The sequence below is a fragment of the Cicer arietinum genome, chromosome 6 (assembly GCF_000331145.2).
Source record: "Cicer arietinum cultivar CDC Frontier isolate Library 1 chromosome 6, Cicar.CDCFrontier_v2.0, whole genome shotgun sequence".
Classification (NCBI taxonomy): Eukaryota; Viridiplantae; Streptophyta; class Magnoliopsida; order Fabales; family Fabaceae; genus Cicer; species Cicer arietinum.
Window position 1 is genome coordinate 9,246,207 of NC_021165.2, and position 16,531 is coordinate 9,262,737.

The 16,531-nt window shown below is 28.6% G+C and overlaps 3 protein-coding genes across 5 annotated transcripts in view; 2 read left to right on the forward strand and 1 right to left on the reverse strand.

Annotated features, from left to right (window-relative positions):
* The first annotated feature begins 5,090 nt into the window (after positions 1-5,090).
* LOC101511781 (GDSL esterase/lipase At1g29670-like) lies at positions 5,091-8,127 on the forward strand. Its single transcript, XM_004504196.4, has 5 exons — positions 5,091-5,404; positions 6,646-6,770; positions 6,841-7,086; positions 7,185-7,440; positions 7,661-8,127. Exons 1-5 carry the CDS (start codon positions 5,167-5,169, stop codon positions 7,882-7,884), a joined length of 1,089 nt encoding a protein of 362 aa, XP_004504253.1. The 5' UTR covers positions 5,091-5,166; the 3' UTR covers positions 7,885-8,127.
* Positions 8,128-9,956: 1,829 nt separating this feature from the next.
* On the forward strand, positions 9,957-12,587 carry LOC101512094 (GDSL esterase/lipase At4g18970-like). The gene is made up of 5 exons (XM_004504197.4): positions 9,957-10,245; positions 10,373-10,497; positions 10,692-10,934; positions 11,954-12,200; positions 12,295-12,587. Exons 1-5 carry the CDS (start codon positions 10,005-10,007, stop codon positions 12,495-12,497), a joined length of 1,059 nt encoding a protein of 352 aa, XP_004504254.1. The 5' UTR covers positions 9,957-10,004; the 3' UTR covers positions 12,498-12,587.
* A 285-nt stretch (positions 12,588-12,872) lies between these two features.
* Positions 12,873-16,531, reverse strand: part of LOC101512426 (floral homeotic protein AGAMOUS-like) — an 8,073-nt gene continuing 4,414 nt past the window's right edge. The window contains exons 4-10 of one of the 3 annotated variants that reach the window (XM_012716833.3): positions 16,369-16,430; positions 16,092-16,191; positions 15,950-15,991; positions 15,181-15,222; positions 14,912-15,084; positions 14,386-14,462; positions 12,873-13,172 (exon numbers count right to left, since the gene is read on the reverse strand). In XM_012716833.3, the coding sequence (XP_012572287.1) occupies positions 14,426-14,462; positions 14,912-15,084; positions 15,181-15,222; positions 15,950-15,991; positions 16,092-16,191; positions 16,369-16,430 (456 nt within the window). In that variant the 3' untranslated portion in view covers positions 12,873-13,172; positions 14,386-14,425. The remainder of the gene's footprint in view (positions 13,173-14,385; positions 14,463-14,911; positions 15,085-15,180; positions 15,223-15,949; positions 15,992-16,091; positions 16,192-16,368; positions 16,431-16,531) is intronic. The other 2 variants (XM_004504202.4, XM_004504199.4) reach the window with 2 other exon arrangements.

A 16,531-nucleotide genomic window follows, 5' to 3' on the forward strand; every position in this document is an offset into this window, starting at 1 on the left:
TTATATTCTCTTAAAATATTCACATAAGTCGTACTAAATCATATAGATTTCATATAAATTTGATGAGATTCATGTGAATTTTAATTAATCAAAGTGAATATATTAAAAAATATGTATTAAAGAGTGTGTCGTTAGCATTATTATAAAATTATTACTTTTGAGTTAAGTGTTTTCAAACTTAAAATAATTCATTTAAAGTAACTAAAAAAATATTAAACTTATACTACAATAAATTTAATTTAAAATTTAAAAATATAATACAAAAATATATCAAATGCATGGTTTGCCAACGTGTTTTTGTTATTTGAGAGAGTGGGAGGCTATGCCCCCATTCCACATTAACTAATTTCGTCCTCTAGCCACTCTACTATGTAGGAATAGTTCCCACCTTTCCATATTATATGCTCAAATAGTAACTTAACATGTTCAAACACTTTTATGTATGTACCTGATTTATTTCTCTATCATAACAACATATATTAATTAATCCAAGAACATTTGTAATGGAGTGCATATCCATTTAGAGATAGTACTATATATAAATAGATACTCTCATTGGATTGGATGTCAATATAGGTTATGGACAAATACAGATCTAAGAAACTATCAAACGAGGCTAAATTTTTTTTATACATAAAATAAAGTTACGATAGATATATTTTGAAAAGAAAAATAAAATAAAATAGTTATATAAAATATAAATAATATATTTAATAGACAATAAATATGTAACAAATGATTATTTTTAATGACGGAAATCTAAGAAAAATAAAAATTAATAATGTATGTAATAATATCATTATATGTGTGTAGTATTAATTAATTATATGAAAACTTAGTATGCAATATATATGTATATAAGAGGGACCCTAATCCATCGGTGTTCCTCTAAATTTATTTTTATTTACAGTGATTCATGTCATTTACTAAATAACTGAGTCAAATTTTATTTTTCATAAAAAATGATATCGTATTTATGTCTGTGATAAATTTTATGTTATTAAGTATGTTAGTAAAAAGGTACTGTAAATTAATTTTTTGAAGCTGCTGAATTGGATGAAATGCATTATTAAGTCCTCAAGTTTAAAATGAAAAAATGGTGATATATAGAAGCGAGGCTGACTAAAAATGTTAGGAAAAGTTTACATACTTAATACAATAAGTTATTTGGATATAACAAACTCTTCTTTGATGCTAAGGTAGGTATTTGCTAGCAGTTTCATTCTCTTCCAAAGTTAATGGTACTTTGAGCATTTCTCACATGATCCTTAATTAATCTCCCAATTATCTGAATTAGGCGGGGCCTAACTGCGTCAATATAACAGCAAAGCATGGTTCGAAAATTGCATCACATTTCCCCTGGACAGTGTTCATAATTACGACCATGTGGTGGGTTACATTATCAAAATAGATAGCTTCCACCTATCTGTACTCCAATTCTTCTCATCTTCCAATTATAGAAACAACTAAAGCTTTTTAATTCTAATTAGACTCCCTAAAAATGCACTAATATTAATTCTAGTACAAATAACTATATATTTCTGCCATATTTAGAAATATTGCGTGTCTACTAAGTTGATGTAAATACATCCGAGATTTAAATCAATTACTGTTGACTCGTTTGTATCTCATTCATATCTTAAAATAAAGATCAGAAGTAGTACATTTGAATACTTCAAATTTTCAACACTTATTTAATACTTCATTTTTTCTATATATTTCTTTTCCGGTCACATTAGTGACATATCATATATACTTGTATCACATTACCCTCTTTATTTCTTTATTTCTTAAGGACTATATTGGATGGATGAATATTCAAAAATAATTATTTTTATTGATATGCAATCAATATAAAATACTCCCTCGATTATAATAAACAACCATTTCAATCAATTAAAAAAATTGTATGAATAGAAAAGATAAAATATTAAGTTTACTAAATTAATATGAGAAGATAGTCAATTGAAAGGGATGCATGCAACATCAATTACAAGGTTTAACTGAAATAAATAAATAAATAAATAAATATTACATTTATAATTGAAAGAATTGTTTATTTTGTGACAAAAATGGATCCCCCATGCTAGCATGGTTTCAAGATCACTATTATTTCAATGTGAATTTTGTTTATTCATGTCTCGATCTCTTTGTCTAGAAATATGTCTAGAGCGGTTGATCGAACGTGTTTAGTGTACATGCGATCACTCCTCGCTTTGGTAGGCCTCAGGCATCACATGCCCTTCAACTTTTTCAAGTTCATCCATGGACCATATTGTAGTGGGATATATAGGTTCACTCTGATATTTGAGAAGGTCCCCTAAAACATCATAACACCACATTTAAACATGTTCCACTTGGATTACTTATAGGATGAGTGACTTTCTAATAAGTTATTCAAAGAGTGTATATGTGAGTGATGAGAAAACACCCTAAAAAAATTTGCGAGGATAATCAAACTTTAAAGTAATGTAGAATGTTTCAACCAAAAATATAAAGATCATTGTGTATACTATGTCATGACTAGCTAGTCTATATGACAACTTCACCGACAAATGAAATGTAAGAACGATAAGTAAATACAATATCATTCAAGTTAGTTTAACAATTGATTCGAAATTGATATTGCATTATATTTTGTAAGTAGTAGATTTGTAAAAAATCCCTAGTAGTTCCACAAGGCAGCAATATTGTTGCACAGCATATAAGGAATAATTGATGAGGTGTGAGTGAGTGAGGTAGGCGAGCATGTATTGTTGCATATAAGCATTGATGAGGGATGAGTGTAGACTTTTTGCTTTAAATGCATAATAATAATGGATTGCTCAAACAAAGCACGTTACACGGTATGATGAATTGGCTAAAACCATTAAATTCTTCTACCAACTAACATTTACTATGGTATAGTAGTAGTTGGTTACTAGTAACATTGCATGGCTTCGAAATGCCAAATTAAGACCACTTGTCCTAGTTTTAGGCAACTTGGGATCAACCATTGCTGGAAACTCTAATTCATTCTTTTTTCTTTCTTTCTTGTCAAACAAACCACTGGTTTACATTGCTCACCGCCTTTTTCAAATTTATAACACCAAAAACATATTTAATTATATATTTTTACTATGATATTTTTTTTAATAATGATAAATAATTAAAGGTATTATTAACAAATCTATAACTAATATTACATAGAACTTCGACAATGACAATTAAATAGAAACAATTTTTTTCTTTTTGCAATTGCAACAATTAAAAAGAAATAGAGGAAGTGTCATGATAAAGTTATTGTAAAAGAAAAATTATAATGACTAAATTATTTTGTGATATTGGTGATAAGTGCCTTTGTGGTTGTGGTTGAAAAACGCACGGAGGTTAATTATAGAGGTTTGTTATTAATTCCATGAATGTACAAACATTTCCAAGTTCCCTAGACTAGGCTAATCCCAATCTATTGGTGAAAAATCATTCTACTATCAATTAAGAGCCCTAATATCTTATGTGAATTTAAATTACACAAGAATGCACATGAGCCAATCTCTATCTTTAGATGATTCATCCATATGTCTCTTGGAAGCATTTTTTGGGCAGAAAATTTGAATGTTCGTATACTTTTTATGAATGGATAGTGGAACCTCATATTTATTTACATAGTCTTTAAGTGGCATGTTGTGCATATCCTCGACTTTATCTAATAGTGCATGATTTCAGCAGCTCCTTTTGTCGGTCTTCGTTCTTTTGTGTGTTGTTTTGATCTTCCTTGTGGTTTGTTTTTGTTGTTGTCTTTTTTCCCCCTTGATTTGTCTTCAACGTGACTTCTATTACAATTTGTTTTGCCTAGTTTTGTTGTGCCATGACTTTTTCGTGTATTTGCTTCGAGTATGCTTTATACTATTTTTCTACATATTTCATCGGTTTTATAACGTGTGATTCGTTTAATTATTTTATGTCGTAGAAGATAATGTACTGAAGTGATTTATGTAATATTAATTAGATAGTAAAATTGAAAAATATTTAATATTATTATATTAAAAATCGAAAGAGTCATTTATTTTAAGATACATTTATTTTACAAATAAATCATTGTAGGACGAGTGTTAACTTAGCTATATTAGTTTTTGTTTATTTAGCTATAGATCATTGTAAGAAATAAAAATGAATTTTTGAATAGAAAACTTTACTCTCTGCAATTCCAAATTACCAATAAACAACCTTCAAGATTTATTTCATTTTTCTTCTTCTTAACAAGTGTCTTAAGACACTTGTTAGTATTTTTCAATAATATTAAACAACTATTCTCTCTATCAAATATAAAAAAAAAAATTAATTAAAAAAATAAATGTATTTAGTTTAAATTTTAGATTAAATATATTAATTTTTATTATTCAACTTTATCTTATATTTAATACTAAGAGAGAGTAATTAATAACATAAACAATATCGAAAGCATATAGCAATGTACAAATTATTTTGATTAGTTGAAGAAGAAGAGAGTTCATCCCTAATGTAGCCTAAAAATGCTAATCACGCATGATAGCGGATTAAAATTAGACTTCTTTGATAAAATTAGTTGCTAAATGAATCAATAATAAATATATAAAATAACACTTAAATGGACATTTTTAATTAAGATGAAAAAATCATTTGTTAAGTTGTTGCATTGAGTCCTAGATAATCTAAAAGAGACTCAACCTATAATGTTCAAAATGAGTGTCTTAATTAGTGATGAATAATTTATTTAATTAGTAGTATATTAATAGAGACGACATTTATTGAAGACATTAATTAATAATGTAGAAACGTTGAACAAGTCGTTGGTTTGATCCCAGCAAGATACAATTAGGACATTAAAGTGAGATGAATGAGTGATTGGATATGAATGAGGTGGTGTAAAGACTATTATAGACTATAACTATAGTATGACTCTGTTTGTGGGGCTAAGAAATTCAATATCACGTTATATCCGCGTCAATTTAATGCACCTAGCTACACTCCCAACTGTAAAAAACAAAGAAATAAACTATTACAAAATATATGTCCTAACTTTTCATTTTTAGTTTTTAATGTTTCCACTATATATATTTATACTCATGTCACACACTTCTTCATTCACTCCTCTCTACCTTTCTAGCTATATACCTCACTCCCTCTCTCTTTTGCTTCAACATAAACATGGTCACAATGTTGTTGCTTGTGGTTGTGGTTGTGGTTGTTGGTTTCTTGAGTGCTGGTGTTGGTGCTGCACCACAAGTTCCTTGTTACTTCATTTTTGGTGATTCTTTGGTTGATAATGGTAACAACAATGCTCTTAGATCTTTGGCTAGAGCTGATTACCTTCCTTATGGAATTGATTTCCCTGGTGGTCCTTCTGGAAGGTTTTCCAATGGAAAAACTACTGTTGATGCAATTGGTCAGACCAATTTTTTCTCTAATCATTTATTTATTTATTTATATGGTCTTAATTAGGCTACTTTCACATGCATGCACATGTAATAATCATCATTGTGATGATGGGTCAATGACATCAATTCAGCCATAAAGTACTACTCGTTTTGTGTTTTCCTTTTCCTAAGGTCTTTCTTTTTACCTAACTGTTTAAATTTTTGGTTATTGATAAGATAGCATAATTATACACTGATGTTTTTTGTGTGTGTTTAATTTGTTATCTTTCCTTGGCTTTCAATGGATCAAATAAGCATCTAATCTAAATATATGTATGCATGCACTCATTTTAATGTTCAAATTAATGTCAAAACAGAACTAAAAAATCCCCTGCAACAGAACTAAAACACAAAAAATTACTTAAAAAATTTAATTTATTTGAAATTTGGACCAAATACACCTAGACTTTTTGTAGACTAATTTTTACTTATATCTAATTATAGCTAAAATAATAGTCAATATTTAACAATTGATACTTAAAAGACAATTTAGTAATAGTCACAAAAAATGTACTCATTAGTGATACTGCTACTTTTGATTGTATAAGAGAAAATATAGTTAACAAAGTTTATGTATCGATCTTAATTTTTTATTTTATATCAGATAAGTCAACTTTTATTTATTTAATTATCTCTTATATTTAAGACATGCTGGTATATTAAGTTTAAATAAAGAATTTTCACACCGGATGAAAAATTAATATTGAACATTGTATAAGTGAAAAGATCTATAAAACTTATTGCCTTAAATAAAAACGTGGTTTTGAATTCAGTTATGTTATGATAATCCATTGAACTCCCTGATGACCCAAGAGGCCCGGAGATAGTACTAATTTGTAAAGTAGTTAAAAATAGTTAGGGAGTAATGTGAAGGAAGCTAAAACAGAAAGATGTAGCCACTACTCTATGAAGCTACTATACCTCATTCATGAGTGTGTGAGTCATGTGACTGGCCTTGAAACTCCATTCCATTCACATGGGTCTGTTTGATGGCATTGAATATGAAATTTAAGACAGTATGGTTTACCTTTTTGATAAAGGTAGAAATACAAGTAATAAAGGCAAAATTTACTGCCAGATCCCATATTTACTACATGTACCGATTTGGTAAAAACAAAAAAAAGATTTTTGTGGCATATAGCATTGATTCTTTCATAGCATAGGAATTATTTTTTTGAATGTTGTCTAACTATGTGTAGAAATTTAACAGCTGAACTATTGGGATTCGATGATTATATTCCTCCCTATGCATCAGCCAGTGATGATGCCATACTCAAAGGAGTCAATTATGCATCTGCAGCTGCTGGAATTAGAGAGGAAACTGGACAGCAACTGGTAATTAATTATATTTAAATTTTATGCATTTTGGTTAATTATGTTGTAAAACTGTTATTTTTTTTTGTAGGGAGGGCGCATTAGTTTTAGTGGCCAGGTGCAAAATTACCAAACTACTGTGTCTCAAGTGGTAAATTTACTTGGAAATGAGGATCAAGCTGCAACATACTTGAGCAAGTGTATTTACTCAATTGGATTGGGTAGCAATGATTATCTAAACAACTATTTCATGCCTCAATTTTATTCCACAGGGAGTCAGTATACACCAGATGAGTATGCTGATAATCTTATTCAATCATATACTGAACAACTTAAAGTAACTCTCTCAACTCTTTTTCTTTGAACTTGTGTTTGTGAGATGTCATTATAAACTTTAGGAAATCTAAGCTTTGGCTATTTGTGTTTGTCATTCAGACTCTTTATAATTATGGAGCAAGGAAAATGGTACTATTTGGGATTGGTCAAATAGGCTGCAGCCCAAATCAATTGGCCCAAAACAGCCCTGATGGAACAACATGTGTGGAAAAAATCAATTCTGCAAACGAAATATTCAACAACAAATTGAAGTCTCTTGTTGATCAATTTAATAACCAGCTTCCTGATTCAAGAGTTATCTACATAAACTCTTATGGTATTTTTCAAGATATTATAAGCAACCCTTCAGCCTATGGTAATTTAATTTCTATCCTAAAACATTTTTCCAGTCATATTTTCAATCACTTTTCTTTAGACCAAAAATATATTATACGAATCCGTCACATGTAACTCAACTGACAATGCTAATATTGTTGTTTGCCTGAACATTTTATGGAGTTATCCCGGTTTGAACCTAGAATCTCTACTTTTGCGTGTGTGAGTTTACTAGTAGCGCTTACCATTTTGTCTTTCAGGTTTTAGTGTAACAAATGCTGGATGTTGTGGAGTAGGAAGGAACAACGGTCAAATTACATGTTTACCAATGCAAACACCATGTGATAACAGAAGAGAGTATTTGTTTTGGGATGCTTTTCATCCAACTGAGGCTGGAAATGTTGTTGTTGCTCAAAGAGCTTACAATGCTCAATCTGCATCAGATGCTTATCCTATTGATATCAACCACTTAGCTCAGATCTAATCTATGAACATGGTTTTGGTAGTGGCAATTAATATGTTCCACTACCATAGTTAATGTTCTTGGAATGTGTTGTTTCTTTTAAAGCATATAAGTGTTTTAAATTTTCTTTCTTTATTGTCACATACTATTCATGTCCTAATTGTTCATAAGTGTCTTCACAAGTCACAACAGACCATGTTGGCTGATTAATGCTTCTTGTGAAGTTTTCGTCTAATTTATAGAATTTGGATTTATTCAAGTGCATTCAAGTGCAATCCACACGTTTATACCGTCTGATTAAGTTTGAACAATTTAAATTTTAATTATTTTTAAAGTTAAAATTTAAAATATAAACTATTTAACCGTCTAAATGTGTTTGAATGCACTGACTCTCGTTTATTATAAATTAAAAAAATAGATAATAATAATTTCCACAAAAATCTTAGGCAAAATTGGATCACCAAAACTTTTTGGAATCCCAAGAGCTAATAGCTTTATAAAAAGGTTTTGAATTGCTAAACATCATTCCTACTACAATCAATATGCCAACACCAAACAGAATTGACCCATTCCCCCATATTCACCACAGTCATTAACAAAAACATCTTACAATTGTGGAAAAATTTCATTCAACGGTCTATCATCTAACATAATTCAATTTCCTCCTATATTCCAAGAATACAACTAATGTTTCTTGGAAACTAACACACACCATCATCTAACTTACAACAAGCCAACATGCATCACAACACCAAATAAAGTCTTTTGGTTTAATTCTAACCAACTCTCTACATAAAATTTTATTCTCTTTAGAAAAATTGGATAAAACAACTTAAACTCTCGAAAACCATCATTTTTAAACATTGCCATATATATCTCAGTTTGTGATATGCTAAATTTAGTTTCATAAGGAGTCCAAGGATGCCACATAAAGCTTAAGCATTTCAAACATATTTTACTCTATTTGTAAAAATATAAGCAATCTTAAGGAACTCACAATTTCATAGTTTTTATTTATACTAAATTTTATGTTAAATTAGAATATGGATTAAGTGGGTTGGTTTGCAGCGGGTGTGGCTGATGAAAGAAATTGATTTTTTAAGTTTATGATATTGTGTCTTATTTAATCCATCTGGGTATACTTTCTGCAACAATTTGCTATCCACACTCGTAAACTTTTCATAAAATTGAAATACTCAATATCCCCATCTTTTATTTATCTCCTTCTTTAAATTATGTCAACTAAATTCATGCAAACTTCTTAAACTCATATCACGTAAGATACTGCTAAACTGACGTGAATTGAGTTCACATAGTGTCTACAAATATTTAAATATGTGTATGTGAATTATATTTGCATACTCCCTATAACTTTTTAAATTGCATCTCGTACGTGAAAACAGATAAATAAAAATACGCCATTGAAGTTTGTGTATTATTTACAATGTGCTTGAACACAAGACCGGTAATTTTAATTTTATTCTTTATTTAAATTATTATTTTTACAATTTTATCTTTATTTATTTAATTAACTATTTTTTTTTTCTTTCATAGTTATATATAAAAGAATACTAAGGTTTGATATAAAAAAAACTTCTCTTTCAAATTTACCTTTCATATAAATTCCACCGTAACAACATTTGTCTATTGAGCACAAAATATTTCACTTTTAATTGACCGTGGATTGATAAAAATGAAAAGAATTTTTTAAATAATCATATAAAATTTAATGGCCGTGTGCGAGCACCCTCCTTATATGGGATAAACGAAAACATTACCTTGTCTAGATTGTGAATAATTTGTGCATGATGATAAGGAACGTTCATGTGTGCTCAATTGCTTAATCGTAGGAGTCTTAACAATTGACTATTTGTTGGATTTGTGATATCCAGTATAATTAGGACATTTCAACGGAAAGGAAGTTGCCTTTAAACATGTACCCTTCGTCAGTTTTTGAAAACTTTGAGAATTTTATGGTAGCTATATTCACGACAAGTAGTTGAACTCGGGTGTTATTAAGATAACTTGTTTCAACCACAAATTTACTAATTAAGTCATCGTTCTTTTTTCTCCTCTTTCCTCAATCTATATATATTGAGTTACATTTTTTGGATCATAACAACATTTTTACTTTTGGTATTATGGATCGTGAGACAAAGTTATGGTTAGTAGTGTTATTTTTCTTGTTTAGTGCAACATATTGTGTTGTTGGTGTGCCACAGGTACCTTGTCTTTTCATTTTTGGAGATTCTTTATCAGATAGTGGAAACAACAACAACCTAAATACCGAAGCCAAAGCTAATTTCATGCCTTATGGGGTTGATTTTCCTGCCGGCCCTACGGGAAGATTTACCAATGGTCGCACTTCAGTTGACATAATCAGTAATACTTTCTCATCACAATATTAACAAATTGGCAATTGTAGATTCAAATTTTGTTACAAGATTGGAAAATGGTTTTGAATTGTGTTTGTGCCTCATATAATATCTATATCATTTTATTGTTGCAGCTCAACTTTTGGGATTTGACCATTTTATCCCACCCTATGCAAATACAAATGGTACAGACATAGCTCTAGGTGTTAATTATGCATCAGGGGCAGCTGGAATTCGCAACGAGACGGGAACACACATGGTATTTTTTTTTATAATTATAAGGGACATTGTTTTTTCTATTTTTTTCCTTTTATCAAAGAAATAATATTATGTTGAAATGGACTTTGTGTTGTGTCTTTTTTTGCATTTTTATTTGTGTGTGTGACTGATTTGTTATTTGTCACTTAAAATTATCACACATTTATTAATAATTACTTTGTCAATGTTGTGTAGGGTGAAGACATCAGCTTTGGATTGCAAGTACAACATCACAGGGACATTGTTTCCCAACTCACTACGAAACTTGGAACTGACAAAGTGCAACAACATCTTAATAAGTGTTTATATTATGTGAATATAGGCAACAATGATTACCTTAACAACTATTTTCTGCCAGAGCATTATCCATCTAATAGTAATTACACTACTGAACAATATGCTATTGCTCTTGCCATAGAATACTCAACTTATGTAAAGGTATTTATCTCTTCTATTTTAGAACAACTCAATCAAAAGAGTGTTGCATACCGAGCTTTAGTGGTCAAAGTTTAGATTCTGTGTTCCGAAACTTCAAAACCATTTCAATTTTACCCCCACATTGCTTATATGCACTTTATTTATTATTTTTTTATAAAAAAATTATTCTAGTCAAGATTCGAACTCGAATTATTGCAAACGAGCCGTCCTTAAGTGAAATTCATTAATCATTTGAGTTCAATAACTTAATTTGGTTATATATGCACTTTGTAGATGAAGTATGAAGTGTGACTAATATTTTATGCATATTTGATTTTGCGGTGTGATTGACAAAATCACGATGAATTATCGTAATTTTACAAAAACTATATTACGTAATTTTTGTAAAATTATGTAATTTTGTCTATCTCACCATAAAATTAAATACTTTTAGTTAAATACAAAATGTGAATTGACGTACCAAATTTTGGCGGACTTATATCTCTAGATCCAAGAGACAATAGTCTTATTGATGTTACACTACGCAGTTGATGTTGGAGATTTAAACACCTTTTTTTGTTACTGGCCTTTTTACTCAAATAAAGCAAGAGCATTTGGGTACATGCACTTCTTTTTCTTTTTTGTCGAGTGAAGGTCGAATTTTTTTTTTTAGTTTTTTAGGGATTGATCCAGGTTGTTAGATCATATTGGGCTATGATGCTGGATTAGTATTGGAAAACTTCTTTTTGCATCTCAAAGTTATTTGTGATTTTTTTCAAACGTGGGGGTGCAAAAAGTAGAACTCTCAGTATAAACCCCATTAGTGAAGTATTGTGGAGTAGTCTTTAGTTGCCAAAGGTTGGGGTTTATGGCCCAAAAGATTGAAACTTTAGTCCAAGAAGTATCTGAAGTGGGACTTTGATATATGCACAGTGACACTATTATTACTTTTAGGTTCTTGCTTAACAAACACAATATTTATGCAGCAATTAATATATACTTTATAGTATATATGGTATCTAATTTTGGTGTGTTTGCAGGATTTGTATGAGCTTGGAGCAAGAAAGTTTTCTTTAATTGGATTGAACCTTATAGGTTGCATTCCATATGAAATTTCTACACATGGGAAAAATGATTCAATGTGTGTTCAAGAGGAGAGTCAAGCAGCACAACTTTTTAATGAAGAACTTAAAGCCCTCGTTGATCGTTATAATAAAGAATTAGTTGGCGCCAAATTTATCTACGTTAACAGTGCTTTCATGAAATATAGTAATTTCAAGCTACCAGGTATATATATATATTTGAACATTTTTAATCACAATTACTATCACCATAATCATGATCAACCAATAATTTAATCCATAATCTATGTGAATTTCAGATAGTCTGAAATGTTGCAAAGATAAGGAGAACGGGCTATGTTTCCCTAATGAGGAATCATGCATAGGAAGACACTTGCATCCATTTTTTGATGCATTTCATCCAACTGAGAAAGTTAATTTATTCACTGCAAGATGTGCTTATAGCTCTCCCATTCCCACCTATACATACCCCATGGATATCAGTCAACTAGTTAAGTTGTAAACAACATCATGCATGGATCTCTCTTCTCCATTTGTACTTACTCATCTATTCAAACTGAGATTGCAATAAATTAAGTTTACTTCTCTTTGATTAACAGGTGTTTTTAAGCACTAATTATATAATGAATTATATATGTTGGACTTTGTTTATGAATGAATCGTGATGGATCTGATCCTTTTATTACACGCAATGAGAAGTCACTAGACATTTTGAAAATAACCTGAGTGACTTGATAAGTTTTAGGATAGATTCTAATACCATAAGAGAATTTTAGGTGTGCCTAACTCAACCCCTACAAAAACTTGTTAGCTGAGGATTGTCCATTTATTAACATATTTTCAAACTATTAATATTCTTTACCGGGTATAGCAAATGTAAATGAAGACGTCCCATTTTTTCATTATAAGTTCATAAGTATGGTAATATCCATACTTAATATCTTAGTACAAATGCTAAACAGAAAATATAAGCTTTCACATTAGATACATGGGCAAGCTTATAATGAAATTCTACAAAGCCACTACATAATGAAGGGAAGTACTTAAATAAATCCCCTCCACATAGTTCTGCTTATATTTTTCTTTAGGCATATGCTGCTATCATAAGATTTTGAAAATATAAATGACAGAGAATCTAAGCCCATGTTCTTCTCTCAATTAAGCTCGAATACATCAACTGCACAGAAGTACAAAATGAAAGAGTAGTAATTAGATTTCATGTTTGTATATTCTGAGTGACTATACAGTGAATCAAGTGTGCATAGAAAATTGATGATTCCCTTAATGGCAATGTATTTAACAAATTCAACGGCTAAAGCATGTGATATTCATTTAAGGATCATGCATACAATATTTTGAATAAGCAACATTTATAGGTTTTTTTTTTCAATACCCTCGTTTAAAAAAAGAAACACTAAAATACCCCCATTTGAAAATTAAACACCAAAATGTTTTTTTTTTTTTTTACCTACAAGTCGTCATTCCAAATGGCACTTCTTTAAGGAAGCCCAAGTTCCAAATGGCTACTTTTCACTTGATTTTTTTAAAAAAAAAAATCAATTTTTTTTAATTTTTAATAGATAACATAAATATTATATATATAATTAATTAATATAAAAATAAATAAATAGAAATTTTAAATTAAAAAATGTTTTTAGTAAACCCAAGTTTTAAATGGGTATTTTTCAAAAGCTTTTTTTTAAAAAAAATTTAATTCATTTTTTATTGAAATAACAAAAGTAATATATATATATATATATATATATATATATATATATAATTTATAAAATAGATAAATAAAAATTTTAAATTACGATAAATAACGGCATATATATATCATTCAAATTTTTATCGTAATTTAAAATTTCTATTTATCTATTTTTATGAATTATATTAATTATATATATATATATATATTAATTTTGTTATTTCAATAAAAATTGAAATAGTTTTTTTTTTAAAAAAAAAAACCTTTGATAAATGCCCATTTGGAACTTGGGTTTACTAAATTTTTTTCGTAATTTAAAATTTCTATTTATTTATTTTTTATGTATTTTTATGAATTATATTAATTAATTATATATATAATTCCATTAAAAATTAAATAAAAAAAACTGATTTTTTTTTAAATCTAAGTGGAAAGTCGCCATTTGGAACTTGGGCTTGCTTAAGGAAGTTGCCATTCTAAATGGCTACTTGTAGGTGAAAAAAAAAAATATTTTGGTGTTTAATTTTTAAATGAGGGTGTTTTAGTGTTTTTTTTTTCAAAATGAGAGTATTGAAAAAAAAAACTCACATTTATATATGTTTATAGTTAAATACTATAGGCTAAAATAAAATTATTTAATAAAATATCAAATTAATATGAAACTATTGAAGAGGTGACTTACGACATTTCTATATGTCTGTCTATGCATAAAACCATTGGCTTCATTCTATAGCTGCTTTTGCTATGAACATATGAGCACTATAAAATTAAGTAATAGTAAAAAAATTATTATTATTAATAGTACTCAAGTCGGACCCTAAACAGATTACAGATTTTGAGATTAGCTCGCCATTTAATTTTTCTACATTTTTTATTTATATTTTATAATATTAAGTGTTATATTTTATAAAATAAAATTATTTAAATTTTAATATATTCTAATTTTTTTTAAATACTTTCAATATTCTTTTAAACAAAATATAAAAGTTTTTAACATTTTACATACTTTATTTCTAATTGTGCGTAAATATTTTACATAATTTTTTTTAAAATGAAATTTTACTTACTATATATTTTTTTTATGTCATGCGAGTAGCCTTAAAGTGTGTTGGACGATTTAGACTGACGTATTTTAAAAAAAACCGCTCTAATTATTGTATGATAAAATGAATGTGAAGGATAGCTAAGGGGTTGATTGATTAGCTTACACAAATTGAAGAGAAATGTGGTCTTGCCTGGCATACTGATTATTATTGGGTTGTAATCCAGTCACTTGGAAGTAGTTGCGAGGGTCAAACTGCTGTGGCGTTTGCATACATTCAAAGTTTGTGCCTCCAGACAACACATTAACATTATGCTGGCTCCTCTCACTTTCTGATATCTACATATATATCCATAAGCCATAAGTAGTAATTGATATGATGACATCAAACATTATATATATATATATATATAGGTCAGAGAGACAGCAACAAACCTTTGCTCTAAGAACCTGGTTGCTATTATGCAATTCTATCTCCTGTATGTAATATATATGTACATTTTAGTTATCATATTCATACTTTAAAAATTATTACATCATTTTTATATAGACAATTAATAAAGGAACATTTTTACACGAACACATTTTTATATAGACAATTAATAAAGGTCGTTAGTATTATCATCTCATTACCTAATTGTAAATATTGTTATAAAATAACTGTTCAATCAATAATTTGTGTTGGTTGTTAGTGTAAAATTATTTACAATAATAATACATATTCAATAAACTCATCAAATAATATCTTGAAAAAGTTAAATTTATATACACAACTCGTGTATAAAACTCATCAAATAATATCTTGAATAATTTGTGTTGCCACATCATTTGATGAGTTAAAAACACTAACTTTTGATACTCATTAAATTATGTGAAAACATATCATTTTGAATGTAAAACTTTCTATACATAAATTAAATAGTTTAATTAATTTAAAGTTAAATAAGTTTTTGTTCCCTATAATTTTAGTTTTAGTCCCTCAAATATTTTTTTTCAAACAATAATTTCACAAATTTTTTTCGCAACAAATTTGGTTCTGCATGTAAATTAATTCATGAGTTGTAGTACATAATCAATAGATAAAGTGTTGTGAATATTTTATAATTTTTCAACTTTTTAAAGAAATGAGTAACCAATTAATGCTAACAAAGACAAAGGAAAAATGAGTTCAAAAATTTATATGAATACAAGGAAAAATATTTACCTTCTTCTGCATATACTCAATTTCTGCAAACAGCATTTCATTCTGATGTAGGTATTTGGGAAGTAGCACAAACAAAATAAGAAGGAATAAATTAGTTTTTAAAATTTACAGAAAAAATATTATCATTAATTATAAAATGTACCTTCTTAGAACGAATTCTGCTAATTCCTTTTTCCAATTTAGTCTCAAGGTTTCTGAGATCCTTGCCACTCATATTGCTCAAAGCTTCACCCATCATTTGCCTGCATTAATTATTAAAGTATTTTAATCACAAATTAGAAATTAAAATGCTTGACAATTGATATCGCATGTATGATTTTTAATTTTTATATGATGAATTTTTCTTTCATAGTGAAGCTTTTATTAATTGTCCTTATTAATTATAATACATGAAACTATGAGAGACTAATTCAACTTGCCTGTTGTGATTCTGCAAATTACTGATTTGCACCCGCAGTTTGGCAGCTTCCTGCTGGTAATACTGAAATTATGCAATCATATGTTTAAAGGGATTAATTTATTCATTGCATTACATTACATAACATACAATTTTCTTATTTTCTAGATATTATTGTGTAGGGA